Source organism: Erithacus rubecula (genome assembly GCF_903797595.1).
Source record: "Erithacus rubecula genome assembly, chromosome: 1".
In the NCBI taxonomy this organism is placed as follows: Eukaryota; Metazoa; Chordata; class Aves; order Passeriformes; family Muscicapidae; genus Erithacus; species Erithacus rubecula.
In genome coordinates, this window is record NC_136658.1 from 86,102,321 (window position 1) to 86,128,894 (window position 26,574).

Sequence of the window (26,574 nt, forward strand, 5' to 3'; positions counted from 1 at the left end):
GCAAATCACATGCCTGAAGTCCTTACAAAAATAATAGGAGATTTTGGCATTATTCAGTCTGTGCATGGATTTCATACAGATATCTCTGGGGTTTCTATATTGCAGTGGAGGGCACAGTTTTACTTATAAAACCATTGATTCTTGATCAGTTTGAATAAATCATGGAGCAAGAACTTTGATCTGTAGTTCTTTAGATTACTTTCACATTTTGATCCATCTTGCTTTATACTTGTAACTGAATTCCTAGAACACATTTTTGCTGGTTTTGTACAACAATCATATCAATATTTAGCTAGAACCGATTTTTAAATGTAAAACCTATTTTTTTACATGTCCACAGGCCTCACTTTGCCATCTCATTTGGTTGGAAATACTCAAGAAAATAGGGACCAAATTATCAACCATGGTTTGTTAAAGAAAATTGTGCATGGAACTGGTACTCAAGCATGCAATAGGCAAGGTTTAATACCTCCTCACATTAGTCAAATTTATGATGAATTATTTGTCATACATCAGAAGCTGCAGGTAGGAATTAGAATCAGATTAAAATTTTTGCTGAATAGTGTTATGAAGAGTCTCACTTTTGAGACAGAAATATGAAATTACTTATGTAGTAAAACTTGTAGATTAAAACTTATTTTTACTATTACTTTATACTAATCACACTTTCATATTAAATCTGTATCTTCATCTGCCTCTTCCCCTGAGTTAATTCAGTGATTCAGTAGTGATGCTTTGACTTGAATTTTGGGTAGACCAAGTAGATGGGTAGGTGGGCAGATGGGGCTTGAGGGAATTGGAAGACAGTGTTTCTACATCCAACACTGTCTTGTGACATACTGTTTGTATAGAGGCAATCACTCACAACCATTGCTTCTCTTGAGAACATCTGAAACTGTGCTCCTGATTCCAGGCATTCCAAAGTGCTTGCCTTGATGGCCTCCTCCAAAGTCCCTCTGTTCATCCCAACAGCTCATCTCCAGCAGGTGTAGGCTACTAATATGGATTTACTCTGTAATAGTTCCTAATTCTGCTGTTTCCCTGTTTGATTGTCTCTTACAACATATGAGATAAAAATAATTTTGTATCTCTTTTCTTCTTCACCACTTTTTCAGGGATGCATCTCACTAGTTGAAGAAGCAATATCATTAATCTAGTGTCCAGCATAGACAGTCACATCAGACTCTGTTCTGTCTTACAGTTAATACCATTATCCACATATTTTGGAAGCAAAGGCCAAAGTTTAATTTTCTAGAGCAACAATGTAGAGTTGAGTTTTGGGAGGCTGAGCCATTCCAATGCATTTTCAGGTTATTGTGGGAGGAAACTGAACAGAATTGGTGGTCAGAATACTTTGTATTAGTAAGCTCTTATGTAACTGTAATTTCACAGAGTTAAACATATCTCTGGGACAAAATTTTAAATTCAGTGTAATTTGGGAAAACTTCACATGGGTTTTTAAAATAGTATAACTTTTTTTTTCTTGATCCAGAGAGAAAGTTCAGCACAGCAGGAGTATGCTCTGCAGCTGCAGAAACGAGAGCGTTGTCTAACAGAACAAGAGGCATTGTTTTTTCAACAGGAAGGAGCTTTGGCTAAAATAAGAGGTGTTGAGGAAGAAGTTCACACAAAAATTGCAGCTATAAAAGAGGTGAAATAATATATTTAAACATAGATATTACTCTGTATACCCTTTAGCTCATTTGTAGTCATCTTAAGCCATCACTTGTTTGCTGGAAATTCTGCTTATTTCTTTGAAGTCCTTGAAATCCCCAAAGGAAAGATTTAAATAAAGAGTAGTGAAAAATACTGCTAGAGTTTTTATATGACTTCTGTTTCAGAATGGTGCATTTACTTGTTTGATGTGTAGTACATTTTACAGTGACAAGTTAGATAATTTTTTTGTAAAGTAGTGAAAGCTATGTGACCAATATTAGAGAAGAAAATGTGGTCTATCTGTAATTGTGTGTATGTTAAATTATTATCTTTGCATTAGCTGTAGTTGCAGTGGATTTACTTGGGAATGCATTAAGACAGATTGGGATCTTATGACATAACACCTATTGCAGAGAGTACTAGCAAACACTCAAGAAGTTTGGAGGAAGACCAACCTAACTTTGGAGGTGTGGAAAGAAAGAGTAGTGAAGAAGAGTGAATTCATGGAAGGGGAGAAATGAAAGCTGGGATATTTTCTGTAAAAAAAACCCTTGCTGTTTTACCAAATCTGAGATACTTAAATCTAAGGTCCAGAGAAGATTAAATATAAAGCAGATTTCAGGGGTAAGAGATGAACAGCAGTGGATATGCATGTTGTATTTAATAATTTATGTACTTGTGTTGTAAACCAGAGCCCCAGTCTCTGCAAGGCATGGGATTAGTTTCTCTCTCTGCATGATTCAGAGAAAGCAAAGCCAGAAACATGAGTTGAAACCTCAAAACATAGTCACACCTTTTTGTAAATATTTGGAAGAGTAAGCTGTAAGTAAAAGCTTTGTCATTGATTTTGGTTCACAAATGCATCCTTCATCTCAATTTTTTGTGAAATACGCATGTACACAGTTGGTCTGGGTTGAAGAGGCAGCAATAGGAGCTATAGGCTGTACATGTTGCTCTCAGTTTCTGTATAGATCCTTCTTAATAGGCAGTACAGATCTTGTTTTTCTCACTGCTGAGTGAACATGCAAATTTGGACATGAAGAACTTCTTATTAGAAAGTTTTTCCAACTCTTTTAACACTTAAGTGGAATTTACTGTTTCTAGAATAGTTTCTTTTAAAACATGTTCTTAAATTTGATACTGTGCAGCAACATGAGGCAGAAGTTAAGCAGCTGACAGAAGCCATGAGAGAAATAACTAAAGAAAATAGGAGGCTGAAGTCATCATTTGACAGCTTGAAGGAAGTGAATGACTCTTTAAGAAAACAGGTACAATTATTTCCTGTTTTAAATAATTCTACAAGTTAGTCAACAATTTTAAATACTTGAGCAGCTTGAGTTTGCAAAATTGCTGACCTTTTGTTTCTCTAAGACAAGAATTGTATGAATGACTGTATGAAAGTACTTTTTTTTCTCACTTGTTTCTAGCACTTGAAATTTAGCCTTTCTTAACTTCTGCAGTATAAAAAAGAAGATTTATTTCACTGACTCAGTAGCAGCAGCTAATTGTTAGGAAGGGAAATCCATTGAGAATGGATGGAGAGAAAGTATTTTATGACATAATGGAATCCAGCCTGTTCAGATTTGCTGTGCCAAATTGCTATGCTGATTCTATTAAATGAAAAGTAGAATGTTTATTTCCTACATCATGTTTGATCAGTGTTTTCAGTTATTTTTGCAAGTTTTAATGTAGGCAGTATTTTCTCAGTTTGTAAACTAGAATGATGTGTTTCATAGTAATGCATAGAGTAGGAATTTGTCCAACTTGACTGTTAAGCCTGATCTAAAATGGTGATACACAAATTATCTAAATTATTTGAGTGTTGTTTATTCATTGAACTAATTCATGTTCTGATCATCTGAATGCAGATTCAGAATCTACAGCAGGGCAGGGTCTTATTCTTTCCTTTAAGAAGGTCAGACCTAACTCCTAGGATGTTGATGGTTCTGATGCAACCCATCTGTCTTATTTCTTCCTCTCACTATGAAATCTTTGCATTGCTGTGCAAACTGAGGGGCTTTGTGATGATCATGCTGTTTATTGTTGTATGGATAAAGCATTTTTGTTTTTTTTTTTTTTTTTACTGGAGGTTGCAGTTTTCCTGATCTTTTCTCACTGAGCAAACTGGTTTTTTAGCATGGTCGGTAACCACCTTCCCCATTAACAAGACTATGATAACATTCTTAAATTTGCATATTTTTGTCACTTCTTCATGAAAAGTAATCAAATGTGAAATGCCTGTGTATCTAGAGTGTCATTGTAGTGCTTATTCTTCCCCTGCACTCTGAAAGTTTGGGCTGCAGGTCAACACAGAGATATTGCTGCTGTCTTATTTATTCTGGAACAGGTTGCCAACAGAGGTGACAAGAGTGTCACGCCTTGGAACTGTTCAAAAACTGTCTGGACATAGCAGCCAGTTCTTTCTGGCTCAAATGTCTTCCAGAGGTGATCTTAAATCTCAACCAATCTGTGATCCTCTAATTTGTTGACAGAGGTGGATGATGATTTTGTTTCTATGACTTTTCATGCTAATAAGAAAAATCTTGAACTTAAATAATTTAGCTGCTCAACAACATTAAGCTACTTCAGTGTTATAATTAAGTCAAGATGTGAGTTTTGAATTTACAGATAGTTTAATATTTTCTGCCTCTTTCAGTTATGTGATGTAACTGAGCTGAACAAGAAGTTGGAAGATCAAGCACGAAGAGTGCAAGCTCGTTTGGAGAATCTGCAAGTAAGGTTTGTTCTTACATGTACCTGCTTTTATAAGTAACCAGTGAAATACAATTCATTGTTATATTTTGTTGTAGAGGAAGTATGAATTTTCAGTGGTACGGAAATCTAATGTTTTATGTCAAGTGATGAATGAAAGCAAACCTGTGAAACAGGAAAAAGTGATGGCAACATCAAAAACTGCTACGGTAAGAATTAAGCAGAAGTTTTGAATCTTTTCACTCAAAAAACATTAGGCAGTGTAACATTCTCTGTGCATCTGCTAGAAATTGCAAAATGTAGCTTTTAATTTTATTTTGCGAGTTATGAAACAGATTATATTGGGAGAAAACCCACACTTAACAAAGAATTAAGTTTGTTGCTAAAAATGTCTTGAATTTCATGTTGCTTGTGTGTATGTATATGTGTAGATTTTTATTTCTATGGCAAGTTTTCCTCTCCATATCGTGTTGTCTTTCATTTGCCAGTTAGAATTATAACCCATGTCCACTGTCACAGGTTTCTTTTCACAGGTGTCAGAACAAATCTTAGACTCATTGTGGCTATTGCTACAGTACAGAACTATCCTTATGAATAACACCAGATAAAAAGTAGTCTTTTAGAAGTATCTAATAGAGAAACTTAATCTTCTAAACCAAAAGTGGTATGCTACTATTATTTTTTTGAGAAATAATCTTTAGGGAAAGACAGAGATTAAATGCAGTGTTCATTCACAGTTCCAAAAAAATCACCTTTTTTCCATGAAAAACCTTCTAACATCACTTAATGAAATTCTTTGTGTCTCCTTGTAATTCCATTTATGGTGTTACTCTGCCAGCATCTCCCAGCTGGTTATGCTTTTTTTTTTTTCCAACTAGAGGGAAACTGTGAAATGAGAAAAATATTCACACCCCTCTATCTAACTGGTCTAGTTGCATTAAAAATGTCCTGTCTATATATACCCAACAAATTCTCTTTATATAGTTTTTAGCATCCTTTGATTGCATGTGAAATGCAAATAGTATCAGTAGTTACAGTTCTGAGTGAGGAGGAAAAGACTTACCTAAAGGTAAGTAGAAGAAAACTTTTGAGGTCTTTAGGGAATTGTTCATGCAGCCCATTTTCAGGTATCCCTGGATTTCTTTTTTAAGAGTATTTCATTGCAGTGTAGTTGAGCCCAGATGAGAGTTTCATCAAGTCTTTGTTCTTTTTTTAAACTATACTAGTTACCCAGTTAAATTTATCAACAGTGGATTGCATGAAATGAAACAAAGTAGGGTTCATGCATTGAAATAAGAATCTCCCCATATGAAGGGCATTAAAGACTTTTTTTTTCATGTAATTTATTTATCCAAGAGTATAAAGTGTAGTGATTCTGTATGTGAATTTTTTTTCCAAGTTGTTTTACTACCATTTGGCCAAGTACAAAATAAATTATGGATATATGTTTTTCACACCCAGAAACCATCACAATAGGTGTTTGTTTTGCACTGGGGAGTGAGTTGTGAGGGAGAGAGAAAGGAACCCTGCAGGGTTCCTTCTGGGTCTTTGTAAGAAAGGCCTGATAACAAATGGCTTAGTTAAATGGCTATTTTAATAAGACAGAATAAGAGGAGGAATATAGAGAGCAAATCTTGTGTCCCTTTAGATGCTGGCAACATTGTGTTTGTACAGCATGAAAATGGAGCCTGGACTTTTCCCAAGGAGTGCTGAGCAGAGTCTGTCCATTGAGAGAAGCCCCTGCTTTTCAGCTACTCAACATATAATTGTCTTGCAAGAAAACAACTGTGTTCATGAAGGACGTTCTTGAGAGGAGAACTTGTTGCCCTTTTAGACAAGGCCAAAGCCAGTCAGGATCAGCAGTACCAAGAGGGAACTGCCTGAGTTTATCCTGCAGCCAAGTACAGGATAAACTGTGCAGTTTGGTCTGTGCAGCAGCACAGACTGCACCTGCTCAGGGTAACTGTGATGTGGATCTCTGACTCCTTGATGTGCAGTGGTCTTCCAGTCAGGACTGCCACTTTCCAGCCTTAGATCTGCATAACATTAACCTTTCCCAGAGATATTGTAAGTTAGAGTTACAGTAATGTTATATGGGCTTCTCAAACAGTGTGTACCAGGCCCAGCAGAGCACACATGGCCTGTTCAAGATCACTGTCTCCTTGGGTTCATTTTCCACAGGCTCACACTACAGTAAATCACCTATGGTTTTATCAGGTATAAAATTCTCATCCTTTCTTATACGTATAATATTTCATAGCTAATGTACTCTCATGTATTTCAGTCTGTTTCTGTTTTAGCTTAGAAAAACCATTAAATTGAAAGCTGAAGTGTCTGATATTGTGAATATATTACAGCTACCATTGAATTCACAAGTCTATGAGCTCTTAACTTATCTTATGGATTGGATCTCTGACCAGCATCTTAGCAAAATAAAAACACAAGAAGAGAGAGAAGGCAGTCATAAACATATGGTTACCCAGAGCTCAAAGTACTCCTGTACTCAGGAAAAGTGTTTGAAGGTAAAGGGGTTTGGGTTGTTTGCTTGTGTTAATATGTTTTCAGATTTAAGTGTGTTTTAAATTATTCTGAGAGTATAACAGGTCAGGATATAATTAAAACAAAATAATTGTTATTAAGTCAATATTCATTCCAGCTGTGAGATATAATAGATAATTTGTCATTTGTAAAGCACACAGATAATTTTTGATAAAAAATATGGTGTCCTGTCTCAACCTAAGAGTTTCAACATTTTATTTCAAGTTATTTCTGTGAGGTGATAGCTTGCCTTGTGTTTTATGTGTGATACATTGTTTTAAGGAGATCAACAGGTCAAATCCAAAATATTTTTATGCCTGTTTAGGTACTAAAATATCAATGTATCAATAAAATTAATTCAGTAAAAGGTGATGTTATGCTGTATTTCAACACCTCTATTATTTGTTCTTGTGATACCAAGATTTAGAAATCAGTGAGGTGTTCAGAAAATTCACTTTCTTGTATTCATTCAGATTTGTAGCTGCTTGATTTACTGAGATTGAGCTCACATACATCTCCACTCCCACAAACCTATGTAAAATTTAAAACCTGTGTATAATTCTGTCAGCTGTCCTGGATCTTGCATATGTAATCTGATAAAATCCAAGAGAAGGTTAAGAGTTTTTTTTGTTTGTTTTTCAATTACACTTAGCTTATAGAATATTCATACACTGCATGTAATTCTGTTTTTGAATATTTTTGCAGGTTTTGCCTATAGTTACTGAGCAGCTCCAGTGGATGCCATATGTGAATCCTAAACTGCATGTGCCTGTGATTAAATTTATTTACTGGTCTATAAGGCAGTTAGACACTGATATGCAGGTAAAACAAGTAGTCCTCATGCAGTATGTTTTTAAAAAAAAATCTCACAGAAGATTAATGGTTTTTGCATATTAAATACATATGAAAAATGGATGTTTTCAGGTAGCATATAAAAAATAATCTGCTGTCTTTGTAAAACATAAATACATAATATTCACCACAGACAGGTGGTAAATGAAAACAAATTCTTTTTCAAGTTAAATTTAAATTTTGCAATGTGTATCTAAATGTGATTTTCCAGCATATGTGATCTCTTTTGTGATGTCTAAGCCCATCTGAAGCTGTGTTTCTTATATGCACTAACAAAACTTGCACTAGAGAAGGCAGTTATTTTATTGTGTACTTTATGAATGAGATTTGTTGAAAGTGATGGAAGTGAGTGGCAAAGCACTGAAGAAATTTTGATTTTTCTGTCCTCTGCTTGGTGTCTAACCTCAAGGCATTCCTTCCTCTTTTTGACTAGACTGCCATTAGAAAATATTTAGCAATATAATAAAGAAAAATACAGTAGTCTTACTGTGTAGACCCAGCAGTGTGTTGTCAATGTTCATTTACTAAATCAAATGCTAGAAACTTCATAAATATCTTGAGTTTAAATTCAGTACAATAGTAAGATGTTGGGTTTAGTTCTACTAAGTAACTGTATTTTAAACAAGCATATTGTCAATTTTGATTCTGTGGAAATACTTCTGTAGAGTTTATGATGAAAATCTTATGGATGTTACCTGTTCTTAAGCTTCATATTTAGATCTTGATTCTGTAAATGCTTGTAAAGGATATAACTTCAGGCAAGCTTACAAAATTGAGTGAAACAGCTTTTTCTGGAACCAGAGGTAACTTAAATAACATCAGAGTATCCAGGACGCTGACTAATTAGTCTCTTGCTGAAGTATGTGTGTTAACAAGGCACCATGTTAATATTATTCAGCTGCTTTTGGAACACAAAGCAGTATCTCCTGTACTGATTACATTCCTATACCTGGTCAAAGAATTTGCAATTTAATATTTAATTGCATGGAGAACACATATATGTCAAGTTTTAATGTTTGCACTAATTGTATGCACTGTTTCAAGCAGCATGCAACGAGATCAACCATGAGGAGACTTGGTGAAGATATTTTCAAAGGCATAGTGAGTAAGGGAAACCCACACAGTTCTTCTGAACAGTCTACAGAAAGTAAACCAAAGTCAGCAGCTTTCTTTAAGAGTTTCTGTATGCCTCTGAGGTTTCTGTCAACTTTGATTGTGCTTAAAACAGTGAGACAAGGTAAGTCAAGATTTTTTTTTACATAGTTTATCTATTTCAGTCATGTGCCCGGACAAAAAGCATTTTAATGATATTGTAGAATCTATTATACTTTATTAGTGAAAAGTGATTTTACTTGGGTATTGTGAAGCAAAACAGACAAGTATGCATCTTGCTATAGATAATTTTATGTTAGTATTTATATGCTTTTTTAATGTGATGACTTGTCAGGCAAGTCTGCATTTCTGAAGAGGGAGAAGATAAAGGTTTCAAAGTAGACACTGCGAGATTACAGGAATCAGCTTGTATCTGGACAGTGTGAGAAAAGGTGTGGAAAGTACAACTCAGAGAATAGGATAACTCTTCTCTCAGCTGATTTGCTAACTGCTGCTTTCAGTAATGAAGTCTTATCTTCAGAATAGAAACAGGGAACAAGGTGTTGCAGATCCTTTCTTATGGAAGTCAGGAGGAAAAGTAATTCTATATTGTTAAGAGCAGGTGTAAGATGTGATTGCTGCTTACCTGCAGCTACTTAGCAATACTGTGTGCCTGCATAACTAGGATTTTCTGCAAGAATAAATTTTACATAGCATAAGAATCAACATCTCTATAACCCTTTACCAGTTCTGTGGTACTAACCACTTATTTTTCCCCTTTCAAAGACATTTTAAAAGCATGGGTTGTTATGATAGCAAGTAATTTTTAGTGGGGTTAAAACTGAGCAATCCAACCTCAGAGATGGTCCTGCTTTTGACAGGAAGGTTGGATTAGATTCCAACCTAAATTATTTCATGTTTCTATTCTTCTCCCATTTTTTTCTCAGACTGGTTTGTATTCTAAACTATCTTTACAAGTAATGTGGTTTTTTTGTCAATTACATGAGGAGATTGATAAAGGTTACAGAGATGTTAATTTTCAAAATACTCTTGAAATGCCATGCCAAAATGTCAAAATCACATGCCTGCTTTGGCATCTGTTTTTTTTATTTTTATTTTTTGCCTCTTCCATTAAATATATATTAAATTTTGGGGCATTTCTTAGACAGCAGAAATCCACATCACAAAAATTGCTACAATCTGTGGCACACTGCTTGACATGAAACAGGAATGCCAAAGATTTTAAATGCGTAATGAATAGAGTTTTTATTCACAGAAATTGTGCTTCTGGGTTATATGTTTAAGCAGATTACTATGTTTTTATGCTTAATGATCTGTGCAGTATTTATTTTGTGAGTATTTATAGTAAACACAGAATTAAAACATGGTGGAAGACAATTCTGACATCATTCATGAACTAACAGTTCCAGCTATTGGAGGGAACTATTTCAGTCAACATATTTTAGCGAAGCATGGTAGTTAGTCTCAAACTGGGACTCACATTCTAGGAATGTTTGATAAAAACAATGCAGGAAGAATTGAAATAAAATACTAGTCATTGCAGACAGAGGCTGCTTATTTACCATAAGCAGATGAACACTTTTGATTAGAATGAATCAGTTCAGCTTCTCATGGTTGCTTTTTTCTGCTGGCTTTTGTAACACAGAAAATATGATCTGTTGTTAAACATATGTCAGATATCACCATGTATGAATTTTGATCACTCTGACCACATGGCACTAATGATCTGGTGATAAAGTAGCAGATTTGGTTTGAACATATGTCCTCATTCCTTCAAAATGTCAGTATCCAGCAGATGGCACCGTAGTTAAACTTAATGCAGGAGGATAAATTGTTTCCTTCTACTTAATTTTCTGTGCTCCAGATGATCAGTGCAGCTCTAAGATACTGAGAAAGATTTGGCAGCAGGAAGTTAAGAAAATAGATTGGTTCACTTAATCTACATCCTTTGTATGATTTTTCACAATGGATGAGAGTATAAAATGTTTATACTGAAACTACAGCTTTTTATAGAAGGAATGGGACTAATTGCTCTCATGAAAATAATTGCTCTCACTCAGACCAATCAGCCACTGACTCCCTTAATAGAGGTTTCCCAGATGTTGAAACCAACATTGCCTCAAACTATGTGAGTTTGTGTTTTCTTTCCTCTTTAAGAAAATATTTGTAGGATTTTACATTTGTAAGTAAATTTTTCTTAAACATATGAATTGTAGGTAGTCTTTTTTTCCACTCTCAATAAATTGTTAAGGAATAGAAATAGGCAGAGGGTGTCTTTAAACAAAAAGTAAATTTAATATTTTCAGCTATTTAACTTTTGTCTGTGTATCTGCTGTGGTAACTGTCAGTTGTTCAAATGATTTAATGGAACAATGATTATAGAAGATTTATTGCCTGTATTCTGATATTTTCAGTGGATTACCTGGCTCAGGCATTTGAGTCCCTTCGTGTAGACTTGAAGACAGATGAAGGGAGGGCCTTATTTTTGGAATACCAATGTGTGCCTGTCATATTAAGTCACCTAAAAGTATCCAGTGCAAGTCTGCTTTCCAGTGCTCTTGATGGATTGCTTCAGATGACTGTGGAATCTGGTAAATTTGGGTAATTACAAAAAAAAATCATTATGAAAACAGATGAGGAAAGCATAAAACCAGTGTAAAAGCAGTATCAAAATATAGTGTAAAAACTGTTTAAATAGTCTGATTTACTATAAGCAATTCTTTTTATCATGTACATTCAGTAAAGACATAAAATGTACTTTCAAATTATCTGTCTTTTTCTGAGTCATCTTGTGCTTTCTTCTCCATCTCAGCCACTATGTTTTGTATTTAGTCCTGGTTACTTTCTTATTTCTTGCTGTGAATTTTTGCAGCTATTTTTTGTTTGGCTTTTCAGTTTATTCCACTGTATTACCTTGCTGATATTTTTCTTTGAAGTCAGACTGTGCCAGGGAAGCTAAATCATGAAAACCTGCCAGAAGGTGGAGATAAAATATAGGTTCTATTTTAATTCTTTTCCTAGTTTGAATGAGCAGCTCATCCCAAATAATTTTTCAATTTCTAGTGTTTGGAAATGCTATTTCTAGATGAGATGGTTATGTTTTGCTGAATTTTACTGTGCCAAGATGATTATGTTTTGCTGAATTTTACTGTGCTTAGAAAAGCATTAGTAATCTTTTTTGTCACAGCATTTTTCCAGGTGATACAGGTAAGGATCGATTAATAACCACCTGGATGAGCATAAAGGCAGTAACACATTCCAATGCCATGTTGAATAAACCTTGTGAGTGTTTTGGGTTTTTTGAGGTTAAATTATTCACTGCCTTTAAGAATAGAAATGTGTATTTTGGAAGTATTTTGTTATTGTGCATTGTACTAGTTAAATAGAAAGCATGTTTGACTTGGGATGGTATAGCATTAATAAAAAACACTTTTGTAGCAACCTAAATTTAAAAATATCTGACTAAAGTTCTATTCTTCCTTGCAGTCTTTTTTTGACCAGGTAATTAATGGAGTCTTACACTAGTCTTCCTAATAGTCATAAATGTGGTTGGGAAAGAATTAATTGAATGCACAAAGGTAACAGTCTAAGCAAGATGGACAGTGCTTGGTATTTATTTGGGTAATGTACATCTTCTGTTACCCAGCAGTAGTCATTCTGATACTCTAAGTGCCTGCAGTTTGAAGAATAATGAAGACATATTGTAAGACTCAAATTTTGCTTCCTTCTTCTCAGAGAAGTTCTATCTATGTGAAATCAGGAAAGGAAGAGTACTGCTTAATTAAATTGTCATTTGATTGAAAATTATTTCTTGGCAGCTGGATATAAAACCTTATTTAGAGCCTTACCAATACACTAATCAGGCCATGTTCTGCTCTCATCCAATACATAGCGTTTTGCAAGAAATTGGTAACAATGAGAAATAGTGTTGCTGATGGGAAATTGTGTTTTCATTCCTTTGTGAGTTTCCAATTAAAGAATCATTAAAAGACAAACTTTGGAATGTGGCAGTGACTGTTCAGAAGACAGCTCTCTATGTTAGAATAAAACAGGAATTCATGCTTAGTTTTAAAGCTGTATTCATGTTCAGCCCTAAATATGAAGACATAGGTAGTGGCTGTATACTAAAATATGAAGTCAAAATACCCAAAAAGACAGTATCCAATCAACAGGAAGCAAAGTCTAGACTTACATTTTTTTATGTAATATATACCATCCTAGGCATTCTCTCAATTTATTGCAGTAATTTTGTCTCTACAGGAGTGTTGCAATGCTCTTGCTCAAAAATAAAACCTTTAGATATGAATCAGTTAGAAATTAAATTGTAGAAAAGGCCACTAGAATTTTTTCCAGCATATGATTTTCTATAACTTTATTTTTTTTTAAGTTTTTCTTTATGAGGTATTTTTACAGATTGGAATCTCAGTTGTCCAGGCTGAAAAATGTGAATCAGATATGAAATAATACTGTGTTGCAGTACTACTCCATGTAACTGCATTTACCTTTCTTTTATAATAAGCAGTGAACACTAATGTTTCTATGCACTCCAGGCTTTTCTTAGGTACTGAGGTTCTCTCCCCTGTAAGAAATTATTTTTTCCATGTTCCAGAAATGAAGCTTAGGTTTCCCTCATATATTAAGGATAGTTACTTAAGCTGTATATGAAGAATCACAGAATGTGCTTAGTTGGAAGGGATCCATCAGTCCATTGCCTGGCCCTGTGTAGGACACCCCAAGAGTCACATCCTGTGCTCGAGAGCATTGTGCAAATGCTTCTTGAATTCAGAAAGGCTTGGTGCTGTGAGCACTTCTCTGAGGAGCCTGTTCCAGTGTTCAACCACCCTTTCCATGGATATCCAACCTAAAGCTTTCCTGACTCAGCTTCATGCCATTTCTTCAACTGGTCATCAGAGTGAGGAGATCAGTATCTTCCCCTCCTCTTCTTCCCTATATGAGAGTACTGAAGACTGCAATGGGGTGTCCCCTCAGTCTTCTCCAGATTGAGCAGACCAAGTGACCTCAGCCCCTCCTCATAAGGCTTTCTGTGCAGACCCTTCACTGTCCTCATGGCCTTGCTTTGAGCACTCTCTCTCATACCTTAATGTCTTTCTTATATTGTGGCACCCAGAACTGCCCTCAGCACTCAAGGTGAGGCTGCCCCACTGAAGAGCAGAGCAGGACAATCCCCTCCCTTGCCCAGCTAGTGATGTTGGGCCTGATGTCCCCCAGGACAGGGTTGGCCCTCCTGGCTGCCAGGGCTCTGCTGACTCATGATCAGTTTTCTGCTGACCAGGACCCCCAGGTCCCTTTTGCTTTTTTTCTCTCTCTACATCTCCTCTGTACAAGGGTGGATAATATTAATGTATCTGTCTAGCTAGGCCACTTGTGGAATTCTGTGAAGAAATGTTTAAGATTTTGGTACCCCTAGGAAGCTAATTTGTATGTGTTTCTTGAAACTTAGTTGCATCAAGTTTTTATTTCCCAGACATCTGTGTGTTTCCATGCCATTTCCATTGTATAATTCTGAAAAAAGTAATCCCACTATTTTGTCCCAATATAGTGGGATGGCCCTGGCTGAACACGAGGTGCTCTCTAAACCACTCTGACACTCCCCTCTTCAGCAGAACAGGGGGAAGAAAATAAGATGAAAGAAATAAATTGTGGGTAAGGATAAAGGCAGGTTATTAAAGCAAAAGCAAAGTCCACACATGGAACCAAAGGAAACCAAAGGATTCCATCAGAAGTGTCTGTCCTGGGAAATGGGGCTTCAGCTTGCACAGAGTTTACTTCAGAAGGCATGTCACAAATAAGAAGTGCCCCCTTCCCTTCTCACCCTCCTCTTTTATCTTGTCTTCTGTTGCTGAGCAAATACCATATGGTATTGGAGGGAGTCACTTTGGGTCAGCTGTTCTGCCTATGTCCCCTCTCAGGATCTTGCCCAACCCCAGCCTGCTGGTGAGAGGGAATTTTAGAGAGACAGAGTTGACACTGTGCTGGCCCTGCTTAGCAGTAGCCAAGGACTGGTATGTTACCAGTACCTTTCTAGCTACCAATACAAAGCACAGCTCTTTGAGGGCTGCTGTGAAGAAAATCAACTCAGCCAGACCTAGTATGCCCAATCATTAACACATTTGGAATTGTAACAGTGTGTCAAATATACAGAATATATGTATGTGTGTGGTATAAAAATATATATATGCCAATCTTGTTTGCCTCACCTCTTTTACTAAAATCCTAAGCCCTAAGGATGAGGTAAAATGTTCTTTTGATCATTTAATTTAAATGTCAGGGGTGAAAAAAGTTGAGGTTAGTATGCTCCTCAGGGTATAAGGTTGAGAGGAACTGCTAAAGATGTTATGCAGTAATTTCAGACAGTTTACTTTGTGTCAAAAGAACTTCAGTTTCAGTTTACTTTTATGCTCTCATAGAGCTCGGGTTTTTTCTGTATTCCATTACTTTTGTGGATTCTGTTCAGTACTTTTACTGTTAGTAGATTTGAAGAACAAAATTTTGCAACTGTGTGGGTCCTTGCCTAACCACTTGCATTCTGTTAGCAAATTGCTTAGTTTAATCTATGCTAGAAACTTAATAAGTAACTGAAACGAAATTGTAGGTAATTCTTAGTATAAACTATATAATTCTAAATAATTTATGTTATATTTCATGTTGTTTATATAGTAGAGAATTTTTTTTTCAGATGAGTTCAGTGGCCTAAGTTGCAGTCCAGTTGGTTTAGTCAGCTCTCTTCAGGGAAAGTAATAGATTTCTTGAAATTGTGAGAGTTAACAGCTTGTTGTAAACCTGACAATAGTAAATCAACTCCACAAAGATATTTTGCCTCTTTTCTCTTATTACATTCTGCTAATATTTTTGTTTAAAAGTGTACATAATGGTGTATAAATTGGTATAGTTATATTTTTACTGTAGCCATCTCATTGTTTCCTGTCTTGTTCCACGGTCAAATAGGAGGACAGTCAGTTCAGCTGTATCCTCTTCAATTTCATTTTTGCTCTCTATACCCATTACCAGTATTTCAATCCATATTTGTTTTCTGGAGGATGCCCATCTTTCCCTTGCTGCAAAGATTGACAGATAAAAGCAGAATCAAGGGAACAAGTCCTGCAGTGTTACTTTAGTCATGGTGCTCTTTTCCTTGAATCTCGGGCTTCAGATGAGTTCATAGGATCAACTTGATCCTTTTTTTGGGTTTTTTAATCTAATGAGTGATCTATAAAGGCATCTTTTTTGCTTCTCATTGGGGAAAAGGGTAATACATCTATTCCTGCTTATTGAATAGGGAAGAAAGATTTCAGTACTACAGCTTTTGAAGGTTTCCTTTCTTTAGTTAAGGAAAGCAGGCAACCACACCATGGTGTTTGGTTTTTAGTCCCATCTCGAAACTGTGACCCTTCTGAAGACAGATCTAAAACCAAAGTCTTCTCTGATAAAACTTTCATAGAAAGTAGGTTTAGTATCTTGTTAAATGCTGACTGGCTTGTGATAGATATCTACCAATGCAGAGTGCTCTGGCTATCTTTGAAATTTTGAGAGCAAAACATATGAACTGCTTCATGCTGATGTTTCAGTTTAGTCAAATGGCATATAATGTATTTATTGCTTAACAAAGCTCTTACCATTTCCCATTAAAATTACTATTAAAATTAATGTTTGGTAATTAATGTAATAGTTACTTCTAACCATCCAGATTGTTATAGTATGAAATAGTGACTTCCAGAGCATCTTCATACCCAAAGCTCCCTCCCTAGGACTACAAATTTATTTTCTTGGCAGATCTTGTTTCTAGGACAATAGTTGTAGCACACTGTTCAAGAGAATTCCTGGATACCAGACTTGAAACATTTTCTGGAAACAATCTAATAATAAGTAGCATGACCTCATAAAGAAAATTTGTTCTGTGGATATTGAAGAACCTCACATCACTGGTATTAAATCACCTTGTAGTTAAATACTTGTAATATCCAGTCTGGTTCAGTAGTGTTGCTTCTCACACAGCTTACTGTTGTTTTTTTAACTTGTGTGTCAGTTTAAAGGGTTTTAAATGATGTAGTGAGTTTATATTCACCTATCAAAAATACCATTGTTAACTGCAGTCTGGTTCATGCCTGATTTGAAATCTGTTGGCAGTGAGCTCCCTGCCTCAGTTTCACCTTTTGCAGTTCTTTACAAAGACATCATATATCTTAAACTCCTCCTGCAGTGATATCTGACTGCTGTCAGGTAGATTAGTAGGTTCCTCTTTCTCAACCCTAAGTTTATTCAGTGAAATCAAAACTTACATTCTCACTGGGCATTGCAAAACACTGGCATTTGCTTTAAATAAAATTAAATGTTGTTTGTCTTCAAGATTATTTCTCTTTTGCAGAGAGTATATTTTGATAATAGTGTGTACTTATTCTCAAGTCAAAATGGGAGCACATTAAAAAAAAAAACCCTACTCAGAATGATACTCTTGAGTTTACTATAAGTTATGGCACATTCTGATAGGGCTTAAGTCTGATTTCTTAACCATATTGACAGAACTGAAGAACTTCAATAACTGCAAAAGCAAACTGTATTTACACATTCACTAAACCTTACTTTTACTTTTAATTTTTTTTTTCTGAAAGAAAATATTTTGGTTGTGGATAATAACCAAGTCTGTGTTTAAATGTACTTGTCTCATAAGGAAGTTAATGAAGCCAGGGAAGATAAAAGAATTTTCTCCATAGTAAGAAGCTGTGCTTATTTACATGTAAACTGAAGTCTTCTTATGTTGACTATCTATAGGACTTCTTTTTCCTTTTTGCTGGAATGCTTTCATAACTGATGCTAGGAGTTCTACAACATGCACTGTTCTATGGGTACTTCTAAAAAGTCAATGGTCAGAATTTGCCAAAAAAACTCAAACCTGCCCTTTTATGTTTCCTCTTGAGTCTTAGCATTTTGAGACTTTCCAGACTACAAGCAGTGAAGGCATGGAGTAAAAAATGCCTGTATGCTTAAATAGATTAAAATTCAGCATTTTCCAGCATATTATCTTTACTTGTAACTTTGCAGGATTGCAGCTTTTCAAGTGAATTTATTCTGCAGTACTGAAAGGATAAAAATGTCAGATTTGTGAATACTGTATTAGGGTAGGATTTCCCTCACCTGTGTGAAAAGCAGATGTGAAATTGTCCTGAGGACTTGTGTTTTGAAGCTATAGTGAAAGAAATTATTTACCACATATGTGGCATGAACATTGAAATACAAACCATTTAAAGGAAATCCTTCCTCTGTTATCCTATCTTACCTTTATAATTTTTATTCATTCTTCTGAAAACAGTGGATAATTGTGTTGGATTGGTAGATGTTTTAATTTAATATTTTAACCACAGAAAAGGATCTCTAACTGTTAAATGCAGTCTAGATAATGCTAGGACCCATCTATATATGCTGAAAGCAAGCAAGTACACCGAGACTTGCACACATTTTTGTTAATAAATTTAAAATTTAGTTTGAATACTTTGAATTAATTTAGTATGAAGTACCTCTCTCTGATAACAAATAACATCTGTGTCATTATTTTCTCCCTCTTCTAGTAACAGTCATGTAATGCTTAACCATTCTGAATTTTGGACTCCTGTCTCATCCACTGCAAAGGAATAAATAAAAGGAACCCCTAAATATAAAGTTCTGTAGAGCCAAGTAGCCATTTTGGAAATAAAGCTACACTGTTCACTTAGGGTAATATTCTGGTTTTTGCAGCATATCATTTTGAAGGTAGATGTGAATGCTATCTTTTAAAAAAGTATTTGATGTTAAAATTACTTGTTTATATCAGTATTTGGATATACACATCTCCTTTCCAGTCAATTTAAGTTTTGAAATCTTTAGAACATTCAAGTTTTTTCAAGTAAAATCTTGTTTGCTCTTATTTACTAAAATTGCATACTTTTAATAAAAAGATTACATTTTTGTAGTTTTCCATGAAATTATTTAAGTAGAAAAAAAATTAATTTACACATTTTGTTTTGTATTTGACTATCAGAACTGCTGTACTTTTAGCCAGCTTTTTTTCAAGTAGTTTCACAATTGAAATAGTTCCATAAAGAAAAGCTTTCCTTGGAAGTAGAAAATAAAAATTGTGTCATTTGAGTGACATCTATGCATTGGCAGAGCTCAGACTTTATATACCTGCTCATTTGCAATCTAATGCTGCAGAACTACAGCTGATGCAGGTGATGTTTATTTATGTTAAGGTTTTCTTAGAGTTTGTCATTGTGTTTGGAGCAAAACCCCTTCAGGTGTGTGCTGAGGGAGTTGTGATTCTTTCTGTGATTCTGGTATTTCATTGGGCCTTTTCTGGCTTCTTGAACAAAGTAGTCCATAGTAGTGTACAACTTCAGTTTAAAATGCTACCTGGGTTATGTGTAAAATGTTTCTTTCTGTCAGGCCTCATTAGAATCAGTCTTTAATGGTAAAACCACGTTGATTGCTCATATACAAACTGAGTTCAATCATCACAGCAAATGCTTTCATCCTCTGATGATCACATCCATCCTTTGATCCACTGATAATCTGTGATTTTCCAGGAAAAATGTATGTTGATTTTTAGTATATTGACTTTATGCTTCTATTCTAACAAGTAAGTTAATTCCAATTTCCATGTATTTTATACCTGCTGCATTCTAAGTAGGCAGTTCCAGCATGGAACTTCATTAGACTATTCCTCCCTTCATGCCATTGTCATTGATTAGCACACCAGATAAGCACAATTGCAAAAATCAGTGTTTAAAACTGAAGTTCATTTTTAGTGAATTCCTTACACACCACACCTTCCAGCTATTCTACTAAACCCCTGTTTTCTGCAATATATCACATGTTGCTTTCTCAAATGGTATTGAAGTGTAGATTAGTTATAACTGCTGTAGCATTTATTTACCAAACAAAAATATCTGACTATTCTGCCTCAGCAACTGTAGTTCCTATACACATACTTACAAATAAACCTTTAGTATATTTTATTTTCTTTTTTATTTTTCTGCTTTAGCTCCTGAAAATATCTTTAGACTTGTACTGAAGAGCACACATTTTCAGTTTTCCATTTTTTTAATCTAAATCCAACAAATACATTGCACTGACTGTTCTCTCTTTGCAAAGTGCTGCTTCCTGGCTTGTTTTTTGCCAGTTTGTTTATTTTTTATTTTTTTCCCCACCAGAGGGTGCACTCTTCCACACATTGAGCAGCCACTTTTTTTCAGGAGAATGCTGTGGGAAACAGTGTCAAGGGTTTTACTCAAGTCCAGGTAAACAATACCCACAGTCTTTTCTTCACCCACCAAGCAGGTTACTTTCATAAACCCGTGTGTGTGCTGGTTGATCCTGCCCATGCCATGTGGTGACACTCAGAATGACCTGCTCCATGACCTTCCCTGGCACCAAGGTTGGGCTGACAGGCCTCTAGTTCCCTGATTGTCCTTCTGGCCCTTTGTGTAGATGAGTGTCACATTTGCCAGCCTCCAGGTACCTGGGACTTTCCCCACTAACCAGGACTGCTGGTAAATGATGGAATGTGGCTTGGTGAGCATTTCCCACTGGCTTCCTTGATACCCTTGGGTGGATCCCATCTGGTCCCATGGGTTTGTTTGTGTGTCTAAGTGGTGTATCAGGTTTCCATTTGACCATTTCCCCTTGGATTATGGAAGCTTTGTTCTGCTCTCTGTCCCTGTCTTCCAGCTCAGGGGGCTGGGTACCTGGGAAACAACTGGTCTTGTAAAGACTGAGGCAGTGAAGGCATTAGGTAGTCTTTTCCTCATCCTTTGTCACTGTGGTTTCCACCTCACATCCAGTAAAGGATGGTGATTCTCCTTGCTCCTCCTTTTGTTATTTGTGTATCCATAGAAACATTTTTATTGTCTATTACACCAATAGCAGATGTTCTACTTGGGCTTTGGCCTTTTGATCTCTCTCCATAACTTCACAACACCCTTGCAGTCCTCCTGAGTTGCCTACCACTTCCTCCAAAGGCTATGAATTTTTTTTCCTTGAGTTCTAGCCAAACTTCTCTGTTCAGCCAGGCCAGTCTGCTTCCCCACCAGCTTGTCTTTTGGCATACGGGGACAGCCTGCTCCTGTACCTTACAATTTCTTTCCTGTAGAATGTTCAGCTTTCCTGGACTCCTTTGCCCCTCAGGACTGCCTCCCAAGGTCTCTGTCCACCAGTCTCCTAAATAGACTAAAGTCTGCCCCTCTGGAAGTCCCAGTTAGTAGTCCTGCAGGCTTCCTTCCTTATTTCTCAAAGAATAAAAAGCTCTTATTTGCAAGATGGCCTCTAGCCATCACATCACAGATAGCAGAACCAATGGGGAGACTTCCCTAATTGGCTCCCTCACCACCTGTTTTAGGTAGTTCTCTTCCACACACTCCAGGAAACTCCTAGATTGTTTCCTCTCTACTGTGTTGTATTTCCAGCAGGCATCAGATAAGTTGAAGTCCCCTTTGAGAACAATTAGGAATTATGAGACTTCTCCCCCATTTTTACAGACTAGTTCATTTGCCTTTTCAATCTATTTGGGTGGCCTATAACAGACTTCCATCAGGATGTCAGCCTTGGCCTTTCCCCTGATTCTTAGCCCCAAGCACTCAACACTGTCATCACCTTCATCAAGCTCTAGACATCAAAAAACACCATAAAATGCAGGGCTATCCCAGTTTTTTTTCTGAATATAGTCTCCAGTTGCAATATGAGAATGATACTGGTTTCCTATACATCCTGTCCCATGTCTATTTGAATACCTTGCACATCCTAGGAAACTAAAGAGCAGTTCAGATCATCCTGAGGTCAACACATAGTGGGTGACCAGCTGAAATTGCCACATGGGCTCTGTTAACTCAGCCTTACCTGTGCAGGCACCTACACTGTGCTCTAGCCACTGACACTGAGCACTCCTGGTTACTGATTACAGGAGAAAATGTTAAATTCAGCAAATGGTTCAAATCTTGTAGGGGACTCTTGGAGGCAGTTGGTTATAAGCAAGTTGTTGCTGTTTCCTTTGAAGTGTTTCTGCTGTGGTGCACAGTTAACTTTTGTATTTGGCAGCTTTTCCACACTAGTAGACACCACTGCATCATTCACTTGCATTGCTGAGATGCCTTCTCCTTTCTCCCAATTAGAAAATGAGACAAAACTGTAATCATTAATTTGTTAAAACATGAACTTAGAGTTGTCATTTTATTTTCTGAAGTGATATAGCTTTAGGTATGAAAAAGGATTTTCTGGGTATCTGTAGCTGGTGAGACTTTATGCTGTGTGTGACTGATTACTTTGAGGGTAAATTTCATATGAATTCTGTCAACAGTTTTAAATTCCTTATTGCTTGTTGCAGTCTACCAATCAAGCTAAGTTAATTCAAGAATAGCACACTCCAATTTTTAAGTAAACCACTGGAGGCTTTTACAGATTATTTTAAATTGTGACAAAGTCCTGTCAGGATAAATTCTAATCATGTTTTTCTGAAATAGTTAAATAAAAGCAGATTCTAGGCTACCAAAATATTTTAAAATGCTAAGCTTTATTAACTATTTAGTTAATCAGCTAGGGATGTATTTAAATGATACATTAGTTTTGTTCATTTTCTGATTATTTAGAGTATAATCATCAAAAGCTTATCTGAATTGAATATGTAAACAGAGTACAGAAAGTCCATTTAAACGTGTTTTTTTCAGTTGGGTTTTACATGATTAACTTGGAAACTTTTAGACATTATTACCACATTACCTTTTCTATTTTATAGGAAAAATCATCTGTCTTAAAAATAATATTGTCTTTTATGTTAATGTGTAAACTTCAAAGTTAGAACACTCTTACAGCATATATGTGTGTGTGTATTATTTTTTAATGCAATATGTTTAAGGAACCTGTAAGAGCAAGGCAGCAAATAAATATTCAGATCAGCTAAATATGGTATTTGTTTACCCTGAAGAAAAGGAATTAAAAACATTTTATGTCTATTTAAGAGTATTTATAGGAATAAATTGTAGGATTGCCCTGTTCATCCAAGCACTCTTTGTTACCTTCAGATCTCTGAAGGTAACAGAATCAGAGGTCAGATGAGTCAGAAGTCATGCTGAATGAGTTTTTAAAAGCCATTTGTTGTCTTAAGAGGCAATAGAAAGAAAAGCCTTTCTCAGTTTTCTTCTTGAAGGTCAATATTCTCACACATTTATTTATTCTTTGCTTCCCTTTCTGATAAGAATCTTTGCTAAGACATACTGTTTCAGTTTTTTGTTGTTAAAACACATTTCATCAGTGGCACAGTGCAGGTTGGTAGGACCAACCATTTCTGTTTCTTGGGAATAGGCAGTCATCTGTGGGAGCTCTAGCAAATTTTAGAAGAATTTCTGTAAATTTGTAGCTGTACAGAATTACCATAAAGTTACAGACTACATAATTTGTAGGCCTTGGTTTTCATTGCTTTAGAGAAGGTTATCTCTTTCTGCTCTTGTACAGAAATTTTACTTCAAACACTCCTCAGTAGTAGAAATATTTGGTCAGGAAGCACTCTTAAGATGGTAGATTGTGTTCATTGGGCTTGTTTTATTTGCTGTTTCCAGTCATAGTTTTATCATCACTTCTCATGGATTTTAACAGGTTAAACTCACTAGGGCATTACAGCATTGTACCAGCAGTGAAATTTAATTATTTTTCCAGGTTTAAGATTCTGCTGTATGTAGTTAATAACCCCAGAGTTCTGTCACAGAGAGCAGTGGCTCAATAAAGAGCACTGAGTCTTGAGTGTATGTCAGTCACATATCACTAAATGTAGCACATGTGGTGAACTCATCTAAGGATTTTCTGTTTGCTGTAATTGACAAATAGCCCTGAGGTTTTTTATGTGGCATTTTCAGAAAAATAATACTTCCTGCAGAGAAAGTGCAGAAATGCTGAAAAAAATATTAAAAGTTATATGCCTTGAAGACCATAAGCTAAAATAAAATGAGACATAGTATCTTAATTTTTTTTCTCTGATTATTGCATTCTTTTCTATTTTACTTTCATTCTGGTTTTATATTTATTACTGTTACCATTAAGAGACAGCAAATTGTAGCTGGAAATAGTACTAAAACTGAGAGGACAATGCATAAAACCATAGGTGTACTGAACACAGTAGAAAGAATGCAAGAAACAGAAGTAGATGTAAACAGAAAAGCAGATTAACTTATAGTGATTTATTGCCTTGGTAATGCATATTTCTGAATAATTGTTGTTTTGCATTGCTTTGGGTTAAGAACAGAGGATATTTCAGCTATGCAAACCACAAAACATCTGCCTGCCTTTTCCAAACTTTATAGAATGTCAGTAGTTGTTGCCTTTTATTGCTGCAAGGTTAGCCTCTTGCTACCAAACTCTGTTATTATCCTGCATTTGTATGATTTTCATCCACACATTCCATTATGTGTGTTGTGGATCTCACCTGTTGAGTCCAGAATTTTAAATCAATTTGCCAAAGCACCTTTGCTGAAAAGAGAAGAAAGATTATGTGTAGCCATAGTTTCTCTGATCTGTGGTAAATGTATTTGCTGTTTGTCAGCCCCTTCATTTGAGGGTACAAACCAGGAAAGGCCCACAAGTCCCATGAATTCCCTTTGTATCAGGGAGGTGCACTTGGTCATTTGTTGGAATAGGAATAACTGGGGCCTTACTGAATATTCAGCATAAATGCCCAGATCAGGAAATTAGTTATCTAGGCTCTTGAGCTGCCTTCAAATGCCAAGTTGATTTCTTATTTAAGCCCTATTTCAGACAGTTTTTTGTAGCATTACTTCAGTTGTTTTTTTATCAGGAAACCTTCTGAAATGAATTAAAACCTTTAATTCACTCCAAAGATACTTGTTACTTTTAATAAGTTGTATGTCCTTGAACAAGGAAAGGGAAAATTTTGGCCAAAACATACATCCAACCTTCTTTATACTGATAAAAACATCTTGATACCCTATTTATAAATTACAGTATTCAGGATATGATTGTTTCTTCATGTCTTGTTTGTTGGTTTATGCTGTAATTTACATATTGCAGTTTCTTATTAAGTGAAACACATTAAATATTTTAACATTATGCAATTAAAATACCTTTCTCCTGTGTGTATTCTGATAATGCAAATGCCCTGTAGTATATCAAATTGTTTTAAGAAAAACTAAATTGTTCCTTATTTTCATTATGTTTTTCCTATAAATTAATCTGCAATATCAGAACCAAGAATGAGATAACCAGGGAACAGATTTAAGCTTATTTTGAAGTTACTAGATTTTGGGAAACATGGTAGAGAGAAATGTTTTTCAGTGTGACATAAAAACTTATCCACTATTTTAAGGGAGAGGGTTTTATATTTAATTATTGTACAGATCTTACTTTTAACTCTTAATTACTGTGTTTCCTCTCTTGAAACTGAGTGCAGGGACAGTATTGTGATAATGAAAGACTCTCAGGTCTCACATGATCTCTCATATGTGCTGTCCCTGTCCATGTGATTTGCAGCAGCTTAAAGTATTTCTTTCTGAGTCTTTTTACTCAGCTTAATGTTCCCCTCCCTTGGTCTAAATGAAAGAGCTGTGATATAAGCATTGCATAAACATTTTCAATGTAAGAATTTTTATTTGAGTTAAAAATGGTTCTGTTTCCTGTTTTCCTCTGTTCTCAAGAGATTAGACTCTCTTTTAATCCAAGGATCAGTAGTGTCAGAGTTCTTAGGAACCTGCATTTTTTCAGTTTTTATTTTACCTGACTTCTGCATCACATATTCAGAAGAAACTGAAATATTTGGCTTCTCTAATTATTGCACAACGTGAAGCATTTAAGGCTTTCTAAAGGTATCAATAGCAGTTATGCTTTTCTCTGCACTGAACTCTGTGATACAGTTTTTAAATTATTTTCTTTTGCAGGTTCATTGCAGCCTTTCCTGGAAGCCTGCAGTAATGAATCCTTCTTCCAGACTTGCTCTGTACTGCTTCAGAGTTCTAAGCTGGATATTGCAGTTTTGGAAAAGCTCAGTGTTATACTGCAAAAACTCTCCAGAATAAAGTAATCCTTTATTGCCATTATTCTGTTACCTATTATTAGGTCAATGAACTCAGTGAAGTTTATATTTTTTCTTTTCCAAAAACTCTTCTCTATTTTTCTGTTTATTCCCTCCAATATATACAATGCTGGATTTTAATATTAGCAGTTAAATTTAAACTGTTTCTGTCATTGAGGTCTAAGACAAGCCTCTCAATTAGTGCATAAATCTAGTTCAATTTGCAGAGTACAAACTAGAAAAAAGCCTCACAATATAGACTTAAAGAGGAATTATTCCTTATGTCTGCAGGTGACAAAAGTGCTTAGAATTCTTAGAAGAGAATTCTAGACTTCTAGTTTTACTCAAATACTTAGTAGCAAGCTCCTTTGAAAATTTAGTCTTATCTTTGGCTTGCATTCAAGCTCCATCAGTTTTCATTTCCTTCAAAAAATCAGTTTAAGATTTTGAGCCTTTTGGGGATGTTTGTATTAATGGTGTTCCCATTGCTTACTGATTATTGTTTTATTGTACCAAAGGTCATCATATCAGTAGTAATGTGCTGCTGAGTTTCCCTGGCACATTGCTCAGTAGAGTTGTTTCATTTATGTAAAGGGATGTCTAAACTGAGTAATGTTTTACATTGAACTTCTTGTAAGGAATAAAATTGA

General features: G+C 35.6%; 1 protein-coding gene across 10 annotated transcripts in view; it reads left to right on the forward strand.

Moving 5' to 3' along the window:
* CCDC138 (coiled-coil domain containing 138) overlaps nt 1-26,574 on the forward strand; it is a 43,160-nt gene that overhangs the window by 4,125 nt on the left and 12,461 nt on the right. For 2 of the 10 annotated variants that reach the window (XM_079302845.1, XM_079302847.1), the window contains exons 5-14: nt 341-525; nt 1,493-1,651; nt 2,805-2,924; nt 4,313-4,390; nt 4,467-4,577; nt 6,726-6,890; nt 7,612-7,728; nt 8,803-8,995; nt 11,286-11,462; nt 25,791-25,929. In XM_079302845.1, coding sequence (XP_079158971.1) covers nt 341-525; nt 1,493-1,651; nt 2,805-2,924; nt 4,313-4,390; nt 4,467-4,577; nt 6,726-6,890; nt 7,612-7,728; nt 8,803-8,995; nt 11,286-11,462; nt 25,791-25,929 — 1,444 coding nt within the window. Of the gene's footprint in view, nt 1-340; nt 526-1,492; nt 1,652-2,804; nt 2,925-4,312; nt 4,391-4,466; nt 4,578-6,725; nt 6,891-7,611; nt 7,729-8,802; nt 8,996-11,285; nt 11,473-25,790; nt 25,930-26,574 lie in introns of all 10 variants that reach the window. The other 8 variants (XR_013773873.1, XM_079302846.1, XR_013773872.1 and 5 more) reach the window with 8 other exon arrangements.